At 37.1% G+C, this 17,866-nt stretch overlaps 1 protein-coding gene across 1 annotated transcript; it reads right to left on the minus strand.

The window, feature by feature from the left end:
- Positions 1 to 717: 717 nt before the first annotated feature.
- Positions 718 to 17,070, minus strand: RB195_004494 (uncharacterized protein; the record flags this gene model as incomplete). The annotated part of the gene is made up of 33 exons (XM_064182358.1): positions 718 to 797; positions 864 to 990; positions 1,972 to 2,118; positions 2,177 to 2,380; positions 2,870 to 2,974; positions 3,200 to 3,289; positions 3,406 to 3,562; positions 3,667 to 3,807; positions 4,291 to 4,439; positions 5,893 to 6,045; positions 6,194 to 6,355; positions 6,426 to 6,527; positions 6,619 to 6,765; positions 6,827 to 6,963; positions 7,042 to 7,156; positions 7,916 to 7,996; positions 8,120 to 8,226; positions 8,293 to 8,392; positions 8,513 to 8,605; positions 8,661 to 8,735; positions 9,567 to 9,692; positions 9,786 to 9,896; positions 9,954 to 10,067; positions 10,120 to 10,177; positions 10,268 to 10,384; positions 10,439 to 10,549; positions 10,753 to 10,836; positions 10,890 to 10,991; positions 11,048 to 11,181; positions 11,264 to 11,348; positions 12,604 to 12,797; positions 12,896 to 12,953; positions 17,036 to 17,070. 33 exons carry the CDS (start codon positions 17,068 to 17,070, stop codon positions 718 to 720), a joined length of 3,801 nt encoding a protein of 1,266 aa, XP_064033625.1.
- Between the last annotated feature and the right edge of the window lie 796 nt (positions 17,071 to 17,866).

Raw genomic sequence — 17,866 nt, forward strand, 5'->3', positions numbered from 1 at the left:
CAAAAGAACAGAAAGAAAGAAAAAAACACTATAAATGTGAACAAATATCGAAAACCTCTACAATTAAGAGTCGAAGTCGAATGTGTTGGCGCATCCTGAAGCGATTTGTGAACGCCAGGCGCTTTATTCTTTTTATACCACCATTATGATACTGTATCAGTAGGCGTGTTCAATGCAGAACCCTATTTTCACAAGTGACTTGGAAGCTATACTTAACTGGGTGTTTTTATTCTTCTAGGAAAGAGCTAGGTATACTGGAAGTGGCTGTTAACGTCGTACCATAAACTGGCAAACGTTTTCAGAGATTATAGCTGTTTTTCCTCTATTTCTTCTACAGAACTTAAATTTTTTTTGTATTTCTTTCCCCTATTTGATGTAGTTATTTTCTAAGGACGGAAATAATGAAATAAAGAGCTAGACGCTAGCCTTCTTCATTTTCACTCCTCGCTTAAAACTATACAGACAGCTCTTTCTCGAAAGGGAAGAATCTCAAAATAAACGATAACAGGCAAGATTGAGTCATCACTTATTTACTATTTGCAGAAATATTAATTTCATTCAAAACGAAAACACTAAACGAGGACGTTTGCTATTCGCAAGAACACAACAGTTTCTATGTTTTATGTTTTATTTTTATGTACACAATGTATTTCTATGTATGTAAACAAAATCTAAACAAGACGATAACAATAAATGCGAGACACCAGATACTGTCAATCATTGTGATTCGACAAGTCGTTGAGTTTCGCATAACCTTTTGTACAGTTCACTTCTGGCCAGCAAATGTTCATGCGTTCCTGAAATCAGTCAGTCGTGTGTTTCGGAATTTTCGAGATCGTTGGTCTCGACTGGAATGTACCCACCTTTTTCAGTCGATTTACCTTCCTGTACCATAACTATAACATCGCTATTTTGTATTGTTGACAATCGATGCGCGATAACGATGCATGTTCTGCCTTGACGTGCCACTTCGAGTGCTTCTTGGACAATCTAAAATTATAATAATTTTTGTGCAAAAATACGTACCACAGACATACAAGCTCTCTAATTTGTGCCTATTCGATCAATGCGTATTCTACTCGGTATACGGTCGGAACGGATAGGATAGGGAAGAACACATGCCGGGATGTAGGCGTCCAGAAAGAGAGCGGCTAACCAGAGAATGCGAATGAGGAGGAGATGCAGGAGATGCGTCGCGGTCACTCGGGTCAACTCTTCACCAAGGTACCAGTTTCAATACCGTTAGGGACTTTTTCAGCCATGACTTCATGCATAGAAGAGTAGATCAAAAATGCCAGGAACTAAGAAAAATGAGGAAAAGAGAAGGGGCGAGGAAAATTTGGGAGATGCACCTTTTAGATAGAAGGCACAAGTGAATTAATGAATACCTTCTAGTCTTAATAAACAAATATATTACTCTAAAAGTCTATTCACTTGACAAAAGGAAAAAAAACCTAATTATACTTTGTCGCTGCATGTCATTCGTGTTATAGCATTGATTAAAAAACTTTAAAATTAAAAAGATGTGACCTAATTTTTCTTATTTTCGATCAGAGACAACAAATCACTGGAAAATGTATTAAATTGTATTAAAATCCATCACGTTTGAAATACTGTACTCAGGCACCTCCAGTCATCAATCAGGCCTTACTTACGTTTTCCACCAGTAAGCTAAGGGAAGAAAAATGACGAATAGAAAATACTTACACATTCGGAAAGGTTTAAATATCGGATTGTGAATTTCACGAAGGCTGCAAAGCGTTGAGGTGAAAACAGGGACGGAATCAAATGATTAACCGGATTTGATAGTCGCTTTTACGGTATTACTGGTTTTTGTTGTTGTTTACGGTCTTTTTGGATTCTTAGCATCAGGCCAAAGATATCAGGTTGACTCCTGATTACTTACTAATGATCTCAGCTCAAAATTGAAGAGAATAACTTATTTAGAACTTATGGAAAGAAAAGACATACCTTTTCGCTTTCAGTATCCAGAGCGCTGGTGGCCTCGTCGAGAAGAAGCACAGGAGGATCTCGGATTAGTGCTCGTGCTATCGCTATTCGCTGTTTTTGTCCACCGGACAATTGTGTTCCTTTCTCACCGACACGTGTGTCATAACCCTAAATTTCATCATATTTTCGAATAGAACTTCTACATCCTCACGTGCGGTGAATTTACCTGTGGAAGACTTAGAATGAAATTGTGAATATTTGCCATCTTAGCTGATTGGACAATTCGCTCGTAAACAGGTTCTTCCTCCAAACCATAGCATATGTTCTCTCGAAGCGTACAATCGAAAAGCGTTGGCTCTTGGCTAACTATACAAACTTGCTCGCGAAGGCTACGGATGTTGAAATTTTTGATGTTGTCTCCATCTACCAGCTAAATAAAAATTAATACTGAAATTTTATTCATTTCATTTTATAGTAAATCAAAGAAAATTTAATCACACGTCTTTTTTCTTTCGTCTACAGCTTAGCTTTAGTTTTCTGAAGCAGGGACCCGACTGGTATCCGATGCAACTCGACTTCATGTGTATGTACTATTCAGTTTACATAGGTACAATTCAGTTCAATTGCAAATTTAATTTATTCACCTTCCTAATTACTCAATTTTCTTACTTCCTAGGTTGCACACTATTCGTATCTTCTTATTCTTGAATTGTATTTTAATCTACGCTTCCGTACATACCGTACATCACAACTTTTTCGAATGAAAGTAGCTGTAACAACGATTAACTGCACCTTGCTGGTGGTTTTTTAATTTTCACCCAATAATTCCATTGAAAACTTTTCTGCGGCAACAACTGGAAGGAATTTTTTCGAGGTGAGCATCATGGAGTATTTTCTAGGATTACTGTACCACACTTACTATAGTACCCTTTCCAGGATTGTAGAACCGCTCCAACAACGACATTACTGTGCTCTTTCCGCAACCTGATCTTCCAACCAGCGCCACTGTTGTTCCTGGTTTGACCTGAGGAGGAAAACTTAAGAAAGATAAAGAGAGGGTGCATTTGAGAGCGGGAGCAGATGCTGTTTTTGAAGTTTTGCTTCATTCAGTTTTTTCGCTTCTTCAGAAGTACCGTAGTTCAACAGCCAATCATAGCAGGAGTAGGCTTCGCTCACGATGTCAAATGACTTGCAGCTTAGAAGCTGGGGAGGAATAGTACGCAATCTTTCTTTTTCTATTTATGCTTACCTCTAAATTCAATCCTCGCAGGACACGTGTATGTCGTCTTGTGGGATAGTTGAAGAAAACATTGCGGAAAATGATGTGCCCACTGATTTTCTGGAATAGAACATTTTCAAGATCCTAGAAATGACCTCATAAATAGTAAGTAAATAAATTAAAATTTTTGAAAGACTTTTGAAAAGAAAGGAAAGAATGCACTTTACAAGACCCACCTTCTTGAAACCATTTTCGGACAATGAATCGATATCGCTAGGATGTTCGATGAGGTAGAAGAGCAGCGATGCGGCTAATCTTGCTTTCACTACGTCAGGTATAAACGATGAAATATTTCCGACCACTTGACCACAGAACATAAACGCAAAGAATACTCTAAAGTAACTACTACTCTAAATAATACAAAGAATACTCTGTTCTAGCGGTTAGCGTAAGCGATTCGTCGTAAACAACGCTTCCGCATGTCACGTCGTGTTTACCTGTATACATCAATAGGTTGCATCGATTTGTTGTCAACAAAAATAGCACCTATCCAAAATGCTACAGCGTACATAAAGAAGAGTAACGATTGAGAGAATGCAAACACTGCACCATAAACATGCGCTTGGCAAAGATTTTCCCTGTAAATATAATTAAATTGAAATTTAATTAATTGATCAAATAAATTGAATCTATAACGTGAAGATATTTCCATGAGTAATCGGCAACTGCGAGTTAACGTGTGGTTTCGAAAAATATTAAAGTAAAATAAATAATCGGAAAATAATTTCGGAAAAAATTAAAGTAAAATAAATAAGTAGAATAAATTTAAATAAAAATAAATAATAAAATAAATAATAATAATAAAATAAATAAATGATCAAATAATGAAATACGATAAAATCAACTAAAAAACGTCCCATACAAGCTACATATACTGCATGGTACTGCTTTATTTTTCTAAATATTGAAAAAAAAAACCAAGAAAGGTGCCTCCGTGATCACTTGAATTGGAGCAACCAACACAGAACTCGGAGTTAAATCCCAATTAAAAATTAATGGAACAATTATTGGAAGTGGATATCTTCAACAAATATTGTATATATTTATGTATGTAGACTTACTTATGAGGTTCACGAAGATATTCACAGTACATAAAATGAAATTGTTCTTGTCGATTCAACGCATGTACTGTACGTATATGTTCTACAGCTTGTGAAGCAACTTTTCCAGCTTCCTCCAGAAGTTCTGTGTCTCGCATCTTTTTTCCGAACTAAAAACGCATTCATTAACAATTAATTGCGGAGTTTTCAAGGAAAAAAAAACGTAAGAGAACATTTACAAAACTTTTATGAAACGGTACGTAGCGCAACAAGGTGAAAAGCGAAAAAATCCTCTAATATGTTGGTTTTTCTGGCGCAACAAGATGTGTTCCTCATGTTCCACCATGTTTGTTTTTTTGCTTGAAAAATTTTAAAAAACTTTTTGTTTGTTTTTGCAAAAATTTAACTGTTTTCTAGGATATTTGGTTACAAATATGAAGCACTTTAAAAAAATACTAAGCTTGACAAATTTTTATTAACGCTAAAGTTTTGGTGGTAATATCGGCCAATCTCTGATGAATATCTCGTTCGCTCTGAGTTTTTTCCGGATCATCCCTACCTAACTGGTGATTTGTGAATCGGTCCACAAAACCGTCCCGGATTTGGAGGAAAGCGTTTTCATTTTCGTTTCGTTTTCATGCGTTTTCCCAAGTTCTATAGCAGAAAGATGGGCTGTCAATCCACCACGTAAAGTGCAAAAAAGTCCAATCTTGCACTATACAGTAGAGGTGAAATTCTAATGAACTTTGTACTTTTTCGTTCTTGTTTACGGTACTCTTATGAGTGTTTTTTCAAAATAAATATTTCAATTGAAATTTTTCTGGCTTCTTGGATTTCAATATATGAAGGCTCAGGCGAACATTACAATCCAATCGTATAATTCATCTATTTAAGGGATCATTTAACGAATCTGACGTGGTACGGTATCCCGATGGAACAACTCTATAAGGGGTCGTAGATTGCGGGATCAAGGGTGGTTCCGCTCATCTCTCCCTAATCGTAGTTGAAAAAAACGGCGTGGAAGACTCCGTTTTTCACGACGATTTCAGTTGTAACGCGCTACCATTTTACACGCGTCGCATCCAGCTGCGCAGCGGTCAAAAGCCAATGAGTTCTCCTCGACTGTCTATCCAGGTGAAACCTATGAATAGGTTGCTGAGGTTACCAGAACGTATACATAGAGGAGCGTTCTAACGTTCCTAGTAGGAACTTAAGCTCTTCCCACGCCGTTTTTTTTGGGGATGACTAGGCAGAGGTGAGCGGAACCACCCCTGATACCCCAATCCACAGCTCCATCTCCAGCTTTTGCAATGGATTCGCCCACCACGTCAGATTCGTGGTATGCTGCCTTTAATGAAGTGCTGCGTATTTCCGCTTCGTCTGTACCGCGTCCTGGATTCTGAGATTCAGGACGGATGAGTCACAGAATTTTCCGCCTAGGTGGTCGCGACGTCGCACGCGGTTTCCCTGCTTGACCTACACTTTCCGTTCACTTAACCATACACCAACTAAACGCACATTACTGCTTTCCGTGCGAAAAAAAAAATCCGGTGGCGATTATTTCAATTTGAAGAAGAAGATGGCCACAGCCTCCGAGTAAAATCAATGTATTTCTGTACGTACCTGCATCCTCATTTCAAAATAGCCGCTTAGAATGATAAGTGGAATTAAAATGATGAGAATAAGCGATAGTTGCCATCCGAATACGAATCCAACGATAAGCGCACCAACGATGGTGACCGTTGATGAAATTACTAATGGAAGACGTGTGAATACCTAGAAAAAGCAGTTTCGATCACATTCCGATACTAAATACTGTTTGTAAAAATCATTTTGAAAAATCAAGTGACAGAAGTGTTGGCACAAGCTCATTGTGACATGATTTTAGCAGTACACTCTCTCCACAAACACACGTAAAACATACGTATCGAACATTCGGTGCATCTGTAGCGAATCTGGTGCACAACTTCCCAGTTCCATGACGTAAATCATCAAAAAATCCAATGTCCTGTCGAAGAATATTCCGGAACGCTTCCAGGCGTAATTTCATCGTTAGTGATTCGCCACAACGACCCAAACAAACAGCCTAAAATAAATAAATAAATTGTCGTCAAGTAAGTGGATGAGTACCGAGAGGAAAGTGGAGTTCCACATACAGATGAAAAGAAACTGGCAGCATGTATCAATCCGACCACTATGAACGCTCCACACCAAAAATAAACATCTTTTTTCATTTGATCTACAGGTTCGGAATACACCTAAAATAGTTAATAGTTATAATAATATAAATAAAAGAGTCTTTTCCTGGTCCTGGTCTCGGATTTGTATAAAAATGGAATGTGCACTTACGCTAACAATCTCTGCATACACTAATGCGAACAACGGTGTAATTGCTCCAGAAATAATGCAAGCTACAAGTCCAAGAAAGAAGAAACCCCATTTATCGCGATTGAAATAGAACACTTTTGACATCGGCGAAGGTTTGGCACGAATCTCCTGCGAATGCGAAGAAATATGAGAAAGTGCAGAAATTTCCAGAAAAATCAGATCAGCTCACTTCCATCTCCTGTTGCATGCTTTGAATCGATGTAGCGACGGAAGTACCACTTTTAGTCGACGCTTTTCTGGATCGCAATGATTCGAGTTTGTTGAATCCATCACCCGAGAATATGTCTGATCCTTCCTCATCCGAAACTAACAAGAATAGTAAAATAAGGGACTTATTGTTGCGCTATTGTTGCTATGAAGAGAAAAAATTCGTGGACAACTGACCTTGAGGTTCCACCTCTTTTTGTTCTCTTAACACTTGAGCCTGGGTCATTTCATAGAACACTCCGCGTTTTTCCATTAATTCTGTATGAGTGCCTTGTTCGACGATTTCACCATTCTGGAGAGTAGGAAAAATGAGGATAATTAGTTCTGCACTACTACTACAACGAATTTATTTTTTTTTTTAAAAAAAAGGGTCGGTCGTGTAGTTTTTTGCACATTATAATTAATCAATCATAACATGGATGACTAACATAAATAATCAACAGGATAGTGCTAAAACTATATAATAAGTGTAAATTGCTGCGATAAATAATCTTTTAAAAAAATCTGTAGGCGAAACAAATCGTACCATGCATTGAATGCTAATGTCCACAATGACTTTTTTAGGAATAAAATAACAGAATCAACTAACTTTAATCCAGAGCTGCAATTTTATTTATTTATTTTTAATTTTGTAGTTGTTAAATCAACAAATCGACAAAACAAAAACTGAACTCCTACAATTTTACAAAGAACGCTCCAGTCAAAAAAAGGTAGGATTTCACCAACAAAAAAGTATGTAGCAAAAATGAACAGTAAACCGGAAAAACCAACAGAAAAATCCTCGAAATAAATCCGGAAAAAATAAAAGAAGTCATGCAGGTCATGGGAGGAAACTGCCAGAAGCACGGCGCAATTGCGTAGTTGATTGGGTCCCAGGTGGGACTAGCTGAGCTGGCTGGCTGTTGTCGGATTGCCGAATGACTAAGGTTCTATTTTTCGCTTATTTTTTCTGAGAGCAGTCGCTCACGCAACTGCTTCAGGTCGTTTTGACTTCACTACCTACCTATTTCCACTGATTTACCGTACATGGCACAAAATGAAGAAAACTCACCCTGAACACAAAAATTTGATCCACGTTTCTAATTGTGGAAAGTCGATGGGCCACAATCACCGTTGTTCGACCCATTTGTGCCTTGAATGAATGGAATAAAAACTAATCGTAAAATTATAGCAGAAGGAGGATACGGTATGCTACATTGCAGAATTCAGTATTCACGTTAATATCGTAGTAACACGCTTAATTACTAAAATTCACCTTTTCCAACGCTTCCTGAACGATTGTCTCAGCTTCTGAGTCTAATGCGCTAGTGGCTTCATCGAGCAATAGGATCTTGGGATTTTTGATTATAGCGCGCGCTATTGCTAAAAATCAATAATTAAGCCCAGACGAACGTCTAATCGATCACCGATCAATTGCTGTTCACCCACCAATACGTTGTTTTTGTCCGCCACTAAGTTGAACACCTCGTTCTCCCACACGTGTTCCATATCCATCGGGTAGACGTTTGATGAAATCCGCTGCATTTGCCTTGAATGAATCGAATGGTTATGGGCGTGTCATTTTGATCTGATCTGACCAATAGCAGCGCAGGTCACATTTACTGCTGTAGTAGTTGCGAAACTGTGCAACAAAGAACTATAAACTCACCAAGCGACACGCTTCTATCACATCCTCCATTGTTGCTTTCTCATTCCCCATCTTAATATTTTCGTATAGAGTTCCATCAAAAAGTATTGGTTCCTGAAAATGATGATTCAAGGATTTTGCATCATGCATGCATTGATCGGTCCCATACCTGACTGACAACACCGATTTGATCTCGGAGGCTATGCACGTTAAGATCGCATACATTAATATCATCAATTGTAACCTAAATAGGAGAAAATCCACGAACAACCCCTTCTTGGAGACGCTGATAATTCACAATGGAAGGAACAGTGTAGTGATCAAAATCAGAATTATTAAGAACACAGGAAAACAGATTAATCGCTAAAAGAGTCCACATTCTACTGAAAATAGTAAAGTTGTTGTTCTCTTCAATACATCCACAGAAGTGGAGAAAGAAAGAATTTTAAAAAAGTGTCCACACAAAGAAAAATGTTCTTCCAATTCATAATTTCATTCTTATAAGGAAGTGAGGACTTTAGAAAAAATCACACCACAATTAGGAAATTAGGACTCTCTTTCGCTAAAGTAGCTTGATTTTTTTTAAAATCTTGCTAATTTTACCCCATTGCCTGTAACCTCTTGCTTTCCACACAGAGTGAAGATTACCTATGAATGCACAGCGCGATGTTTTTCATTGAAAAATGCGCTGGAAATTAAAATTTTGGAAAAATCCTTTTTTTGTCTCTCAAAACATTATCCGGATCCCTATGTTGATATGTACTTGTTGCAATTTTGCTGGTACCAGTTCACTGACTGACTTGCACCTGTCGGTAACTGTCCGCATTGAATTCCACGCTCAGTTTCAGGCCTTCATTTTTCTTTACATTTATGTATGGGACCCAAAAAAAAAGCCAGGAATAAGCTGTTAAGCGCACAATTCACACTAATCTAGCAGCAGTTTTTGGCAATCGTAGGTCCCATGCCATTATTACAAACAACAAAACTTAGAACTTTTTCGAACACTGCGTTTATTAATGACGAGAAACGAAAAAAAAAACATCCCCTAAGTACGGTACTCAAACGGTAAACTCACCTTTCCCCTAGTTGGATCGTAGAATCTCAGCAAAAGATTGATAATAGTCGATTTTCCACATCCACTGCTACCAACCAAGGCGATCTTCTGCCCAGCCGCTACGTTCAGGGAAACACCTTTCAGGACCTGGACACTATGTCTCATTTCAAAAACGACTTATCATAGACATCCAAAAAATCTGGCACCAATCAATATGTATGAAAACGGCAAAAGACGAACCTTAATCGATTTTCTGGACGGATATGAAAAATGCACATTCCTTAGGCGAATAGCACCTCTCAAATTGTTCAGCACAATTCCATCCAGACTATATGGATCGATTTTTGGTTGCTATAAAAGAAAATCGTACAAATTCTTCCTCATATCTGATATCACCTCCTAACTTACACTGTTTATTATTCTTAAAACGGTTCTTGTAGCTCCTCTTGCTATAGAAATTGTGCTAAGATGAGGAAGGCAGGCTCCAAGTGCGGTTGAACCGGACATTACAGAGAAGAACACCTTCACGAAGCATAACCATGATTTTAAAAATTATTGCCAAAATTTGACGTACCGTGAAGATTCGACCTCTGTCAATAGACGGATCGTTGATAATAAGGACACTGCCGTACCTAAATCCACAAAATTTTCTGGAATATGTCTGTTTGTTTGTCTGTTTGTTCGTTTGTTTGTTCCAGTACATAGCTGTCAACGCCACTTACCAGAAAGCCAAAGCGTATGAGAAATAGGTGCAAAATTGCCCAAAGCCAACACCAATACCCATGTAGAAGTACTTTACCAAGCCGGTTCTTCGTCCTTTTTCCAGCGATGCTTCAAATCTTCAAAGGACACACATACAGAACCTACTACAGTACTCCAAAACAATGACCGACCTGTTCAGCTCCCGTTTATGTCCGCATAAGGCGTGCACGGTTCGTATAGATGAGAAAGTCTCTTCAGCGATAGCACCTGACACTGCGTACGTCTCCTGCTCGACTTGGGTCCTGAAACGGCAATCCGTAACGGATTTGTGTCCCAAAAATCGCGCATGAACCGACAGGTAAACAATAAACCAATAGTTTTCAGAGGAGAATTTTAAGAAATGAACCGTCAATGGAATAAACTAATGAAATGTACCGGAAGCCCTCTTTCCTAGGCAAATGTTTGTGGACAACTGTTACAAAAACTCAAAATATTGATTTCTGACCTTGTTGCTATAATTCTTGACATCCAATTGGCTGAGTATATTATGAATGGAGCAACCACCATCATCACCAAGGTCATTGACCAACTGAAATGAAATTTTTGTTGCCTGCAAATAGGTGGACCGTGGTTAGAAACAACCTGTAAAAAAATCCAACTCCAAATCCGGCCAGAAACGCCGATAACATTTGGATAAATAGCGAAAGCTTGTCCCCGAGTCCTTCTCGCACACGTTCAAGGTCACTGAAAATCGATATTGTTACGCCGTTATTGATTGATGCGTGACATATGGGACGTACTCGGTTAGTCTTGCGGTCAGATTTCCGGTTTGCTGTTCGTCAAACCATGAAATTTGTTGCCTAAGAATAGCTTTCAGGTAAATCTGACGTAATTTGTACGTGATCCTCTCGGCAAAGGTTTCCCAACAGGCAATCTGTAAATGATGGGACCCAATGCTTCAAACAAATAAAATTTTTTGTATAGATTCCTTCATAAGGATAGGATTTCCTTCATACCTGTATATATGAAGTTGTGAACATTGCAACACCTAGTCCAAGATAAAAGAGGCAAAATTTCTTCACCTCATTGTCAAACTCTTCCCTGAAAAATGTTACTAGGTAACAACAATTACAGTACTGCTTATAATTTATGCAAAGAAAAAAAACTTTCTACATCTAGATTTGTCATCAAATGTCGCATATTTAGTTCTTTTTTCTAGGAAGTGGGAATATTTCAAATTCTGGATTCAAGTATACATGGGAGTTCTTCTAATTTAAATCTTACAACTCTTCTAATTAAAATCTTCCAATAAATTTAAATCTTAAAAATCTTCTAAATTAGAATCTTCTAATTTAATTTTCTTCTAATTTCTAACAAAAATGTACATAGACATTATTTGTACAACTTCGTCTTTCTCGCCCCCCATATTGGTTGGTCGCACTACCGTATACTAAATGAATTATTCAAATCAAACCCGACATTGTTCAGATCACGTTCTAATCAATTGATCGTCTATGAATGGTACGGAAAACAGAGAATGAACACACACCAACGCTTGGTGCAATTAATCAAATAAGTGAATCAATTTTGATCGGGACGGCCACGCCCATTTTGTATATGTAGTTATGTACGTATGTATGTTTCATAATTAGTCCCTATATCTGTAATTCGAACAACGTAAGGAAAACATTCATCGAATATCTTCTAAAGAGACAGAAAGAGGGAGAAATTTTCAATATTATATAAATTAATAGCTAAATTTCAACATTATTTCCAATATTTCCATTTTTTTCTCAGATTTTTCCTAAACATGATTAATTCTTTTATATGGGTGTCGTGACCGATTCGCTCTGTGATCTTCGATGGTGATGGTGGCTATCTTATTTTCTCGTGATCAACCTCACCCTCCATCTAGTCACTAAATCAAATCGTTTTTGGAATTTTTAAGGAATTTTTCGGCGATGGTGGCCGACCTTTTTATCATTTACCCTGGAGTTTTTTTTCTCAAATTTTTCATTTCCTTTTTTCAAATGATAAGTCACCTTCAACGTTCCACACTGATCCTTGTCTTCATCTTTATATTAATCCACAAGGTAAGAATTAGCAGGAGTTGTTGGAGGTGATAATCTGTTAATCTGTTTTATGTATGTAGTCTTTTTTCTTTTTATTTACTTTTGCCGTCTGCATGTTTATTTTGTTTATCCTCACTTTGTTTTTCTCCTTTCCCTCTTTTTCTCTGTTACACGTCTCCTTCCTTCTGCACTTACGTGTTATCGAATTTGATCAATTTAACGATGATTACTAGATCACACTGGAGCCTACCTAACTTCTCCATCAACAAATAAGCTCCGCCCACCTCGTAACTCCTGGTAATCCACCTGGATCCGTTTTTCCTTCCCCTAACACAAATTCCGAATTTTGTGCACGTAGAAAAATCGTTGTCATTCCACCTAAGACGATACCGAGCACAGAAAAACCTGCACCGTGGATAAAAGATGCTATGGTGCCGATCACAAGAAACAAATAATCGATCGGTGAGGCGAAAGAGAACTGAAATGCGATGAAATGAAGTTTTCATGGAATTTACTTGCATTACGTTCAGACTTTTTTGAATTCATTAAAATTTACGTTAAAAAAACTGGACTTACTATGCTGGAAGTGGCAGGTGGGATCGGAGTTTCATCCTTCGTGAAACTAGAGATCGAGCTGAAAAAAGGTGTTTGAGTTAAAATAAATAAATATTTGAATAATTAAACAGTTTGCGCTGAATTTATGAGTTTTTTCCATGAGAACAAAGTTTAAAAAATCCGCTTATTTTAGATAGCGTTCTCTAGAGGTCACAATCACGCAATTCAAGGATCACAAACACTGATCTACCGTCTCTCGACCTACCGTTTCTCGTTGAAGGTTCCTTCCTAGTGTTTTTATCGCGTGTCCTTCAATCCTTCATTCCCTTTAAATGTTTTGCCCGAAGAAAGGATTTCTTCCAAGAAATTATTCATATTCATCGGCACAAAAGAACAACAAACTGATGTTCCACTATCGATTTATACTATATTGACACTCAAACACTGCTGCATCATTTGACGTCAGCCTTCGAGCGTAAACAAATAAATCAATAAATAGTCTGCGACAATGCAGTTCTCCTCGTGGAAAAGAAAATTTTCGAGAAAACTGTAGCTCTGTCCCGCCTTATCTGCCTAACGCATATTCAACCTGTTCAAGACGTTGAAGTGACCGCGCCGCCAGTTAGACGCGACGCGGTCGTCCGCTACAACACAGGCGCCCACGTGTTTGTAAGTAATTCCTATTTTCTGTCTCAAAAATAGGAAGAACCCACAAATTTGAGAATACAAAACAAGTACACTTAAATTTTGCGCGAAAAGTAAGAATATTGAAAATATAAGTGATTGTTGGGAATTCATCTTCACTACAGCAAAATAGTGTCGATACTTCTGGAAATAAAAGAAAGATAAATAAATAAAGAAATGAAATAAAATCACGTAAAATATGAAGATATAAAAATGAATAAATAGTCAATAAGTCCGCGTATTGATTCACTATCATTCGACAAAAAATTTTCGAATGAAAAGAGAACCGTTTGCAAGAAAACGCGAATAGCAGGACCGAAGACTTATATGGATTTTCATCTAAGGAGAAGTGCAGTGTCTACAAGGTTTGAGAAAAGAATATGTATGTGTGACGATGATTTTTTTTCCTATGAAATATAAGAACTTGTAAAGAAAAACCAAAGCGAAAAATTGTAAAGGCACAAAAAAATATAAGCGAATAGCTGATGAATACGCCAAAATTCTTACCTTATTTTTAGACAAAAAGGTTTGATTTTAACCATTTTTAGAAATAGAATTGTGCCAGGAGAACAAGAAGAATACCATTTAAACTGGACCCAGTCGAAAGCAATGTTTATCGAATTGTTCAATCAACAATGCAAAACAGCCAATGTTGTACTTTCTATGTCATAAAATTTCATATTTCATGAATTTGTTCATTTAACTATGCAAATTTATTCCGATTCCCTGTTCCTTCACAGTTCATCGCCATAGAATTAGGATCAACACATCGTGATGAATAACCGCTACGACAAAGTATAATCGCATTACACGATTTTTCTTTCCGATTTTGATTATACCTTTAGGTTTTTCTTTTCAAATTCTATTCATTCAGAATAAAGAATTTTATTCAATGAGAGTAGAACTCTCATATGAACTGTCGGGGGTAGCTCAAAATGTGTTTCTGCATTGCAAACGCTAACAATTTGATATATAACTGCAAATTATTATTATTATTATTATTATTACTATCATTATTTATTAAATTATTATTTCTTTAGAGTTTTTTTTTCAAACATATTTTGAATGGGAGCGAATCTAAATCTGGAGCGAAGTAGAAGGATCTTAAATTGGAGCCATTTGAATGAAAGACACTATTTTAAGGAAGTATGGAAATGAATGTGGCAAGCTGTTGATCTCCGTCGACGTCTACACGTAGGAGGACGAGGCAAAAGCGACGAAATGAGTGCAGTACAAAAGAAATCCATCACCTATATCCGTTATGCCCCAATCCAGTCATTTTTGCATTCATCAACATTATTGAAGATGGTAAACTGTACAAAATAAAATTAGTAGAGAATTTTATTCCTCGCACTTTTTGTTTTTTGAAAATTGCAATGCAGAAACACATTTTGAACTATCCCGCGACAATTCATATCAGAGTACATTTTTGTTGCCGTTTTATCGTAAATTCAGCGAAAATCACTGACCTAGCCAATATAAAGAATCTGAACAAAAGTATACCGGCCACTTATAATTGGAAAAAAGATTTCATCCCGAAAAAAAAAACAAGTTCGTGGAAATTTTCTTATTTTTTCATTTTTCCATCAATCAGGGTTTATGGTTCAACGTATTAAAATTTATTTATTTTTTGTAGCTAATCCTAGTTTGAATTTTTTTCCACTTTTTCAGCTCCAAAATTTCTCGTTATTCACCTCAAAGATTAAATGTCTACTTTTTTTTTGAAGAAAGCATCGTTACGCACTCCCCACTCTTCTGTATTGCTTCTTATCAGTTACAAAAAAAAACAAAATGATGACTTGAATCTGAACTGCTGGAATCCAATTCAAATTCTTTTTTTTTAATTTTTTTCTCCTCTTGATAGAGGTAAAAATTTCGATCATTTAACTTTTTCCATCATTCATTTCTTTTAAGAAAGAAAAATATGTATATTTGAGACATCTAGACCTATTTTTCTGTTATGTAGCTCAATCACACCAATTTTCTTAAACATTAGTTATTGATTCTAGACATTGTACGTTAATTATTGAGTATTTCACTAAATAACTCTAGAAAATGAGTGAAAAAACATTTTCGTAGGATTTCTATAAAATAGCGTTCCTAACAGTTAGCATGCATTCGATTTTTCTTTCTTATAAATCACTACTGTCCTAATCGTGAATCCTTTTTTTTAAATGGAGGTGGGCATCGATAGGAACTCCTCTGCCATCTCTTTCTGTATCGTTCCATATCAGTTTCAGCGGGAAAAAACTCAGCAAATGATGAGTTAATTGTGATTTCTTGGAAGCATCAATCACAAATTCAGTGGTAGCTAATCCTGAATTCTAAACGTACTTTAGATTGTGCAATATGTAGAAATATTACGAGAAAATCGAAGAGATGTGAGGAACGACGAACCAGTAAGCAATTCGGTGCGCTTTCTCAGTTCAATAATCGAATAATCCATGGATTCCTTCGGAAATAAGATCTCGACTAAGATTATGAATAAAGGAAAAGTGATGTGTCTAGCACGGTAATCAGTCCGTTTCGAATGCGTCACAGAGGCGTTCGAACTCAATTCAGAATCCTCTGAGGTTTAAGAACACGTGTTCGGCCCATACCATGACTTGGAGGGGACCAGCGGGTACCAGTCATTTCAATCTTTTACCCTCCGAGACCAGTCCGGTAAAGAATTCTCGACTACAGAAAGATGAAAAAGTTAGTTTGCCTCAGGCTAGTTTTGAACCGTCGGGCCGTGAAGTAACAGCCGAACCTCTTCCCAACTGTGCTACACCCGTCTCAAGTCAAACCATCATAAGCACACAAAAAAATTGTGTAACACCCTTTATATGCTGTATCATGGAAAAATTGGTAATCTTTTGTGTCTATTGCGTGATAAGTGTTACATTCAGTTAGGATACTCTGAATTTTCTCAGCAATTTACTGAAGATTTCTTTTATATGGAAAAAGACGTGGCAAACTTCAGACCATTCACCTCTCTTCCCGTCTTTTTTTTCTCAAACAACATTTTAAGATGTTGTACATACAGATGTATGTAGTGTTGGCCACGCTCCAGTGTAAACTTTTTCCTACTATGCAAATTAATTTAAAAGAAAATTTAAATTTAAGTAAATTAATTTAAAATTTCTTATTTGTCAGTCTTTATTGTGTTCTAATCTCGGTTAACCCTAAAATTGTGAACGAACCACCCATTTTTAGTTTTGCAGTTACTGTTTTCTTTGATATCTCAAAGAAAAATATTGGATGAAGGGTTTCTCATCTCATAATACTGTTGCGCTGATGAATTACTGATTTCTTCCTTCGTTTCTTCCATCTTTCAATCGAATAGTAATTTTCTTAAATCCGCAGTATAAAACAGCAAAAAAACTCTTCTTCTTCTTGAAATTTAAAACAACTTATGGATTTTTCATTAAGATAAGGCCGAAAAGATAAACGAAAAAATTGAAATGGATGCTGTGGAAAAGAAATTAGATTTACCTCCTCGGCTTGAAATTTCCCGAAACGGATGGCATCAGATATGACCAGCAGCAGAAAATTGATGACGAAAAAAGAGCACCAGTAAGAGTTAGAGAATACTTAGTAAGGAAAGATTACGGCGTCTTCACCGGAAAATTCTGACAAGTGGGAGGAGTCGGTGTTCGATAACAAACAGAAACAACAGCGTGAAGAAAAAAAAAAGAAAAGCGGACGCCGTCCGATGTTCTTTTATGTTGTGCAAGTTTATGACTAAATGTGGTGATTCGCTTATCTGATCACACCTATTCTGTGCTCTTGGAATATGTGAGTGCAGTGGTCGGACAAGAATTCCCTTCTTCAATTTCTTTGTCATATTAGGGAAAATATTACAGGATAATCGATCGTGGAATTTTTGAAAATTCTAGGAATACACAGAATGGAGCAGTACAGTCAAGGAGTTCACATGATGAGTTCTCAAAGCCTCAGTAGAGTTCATTCTCTCAATGGTTTTACGTCACAAGAACCAGTATTTCTCTTAAAAACCCAATTTCTATTTGCTCTACCTGTGCTTTTTTTCTGCATTACCCTACTAACCGAACAAATATCCCCGATCGCACGCAACGTTCCACCGAAATCATCGTTCTTTGAAAATATTTGAGGTCCGGAATAAGCGAATCATTGTTCTCCTCACTGATTTTTTCAGACGTCTTTGTGCGGTCGTCTGACATTCCGTCCATTTCTTCCTAATTGCCGTAAAAAACGGCCCGGAAGATGCGGCGTGTGCACACGGCTGGCGCGCTCCAATCGAACTCGTTGTGGAAAATAGCGCCCCGGAACGCTCGAAGCCGTATC

Source organism: Necator americanus, chromosome I, assembly GCF_031761385.1.
Source record: "Necator americanus strain Aroian chromosome I, whole genome shotgun sequence".
In the NCBI taxonomy this organism is placed as follows: domain Eukaryota; kingdom Metazoa; phylum Nematoda; class Chromadorea; order Rhabditida; family Ancylostomatidae; genus Necator; species Necator americanus.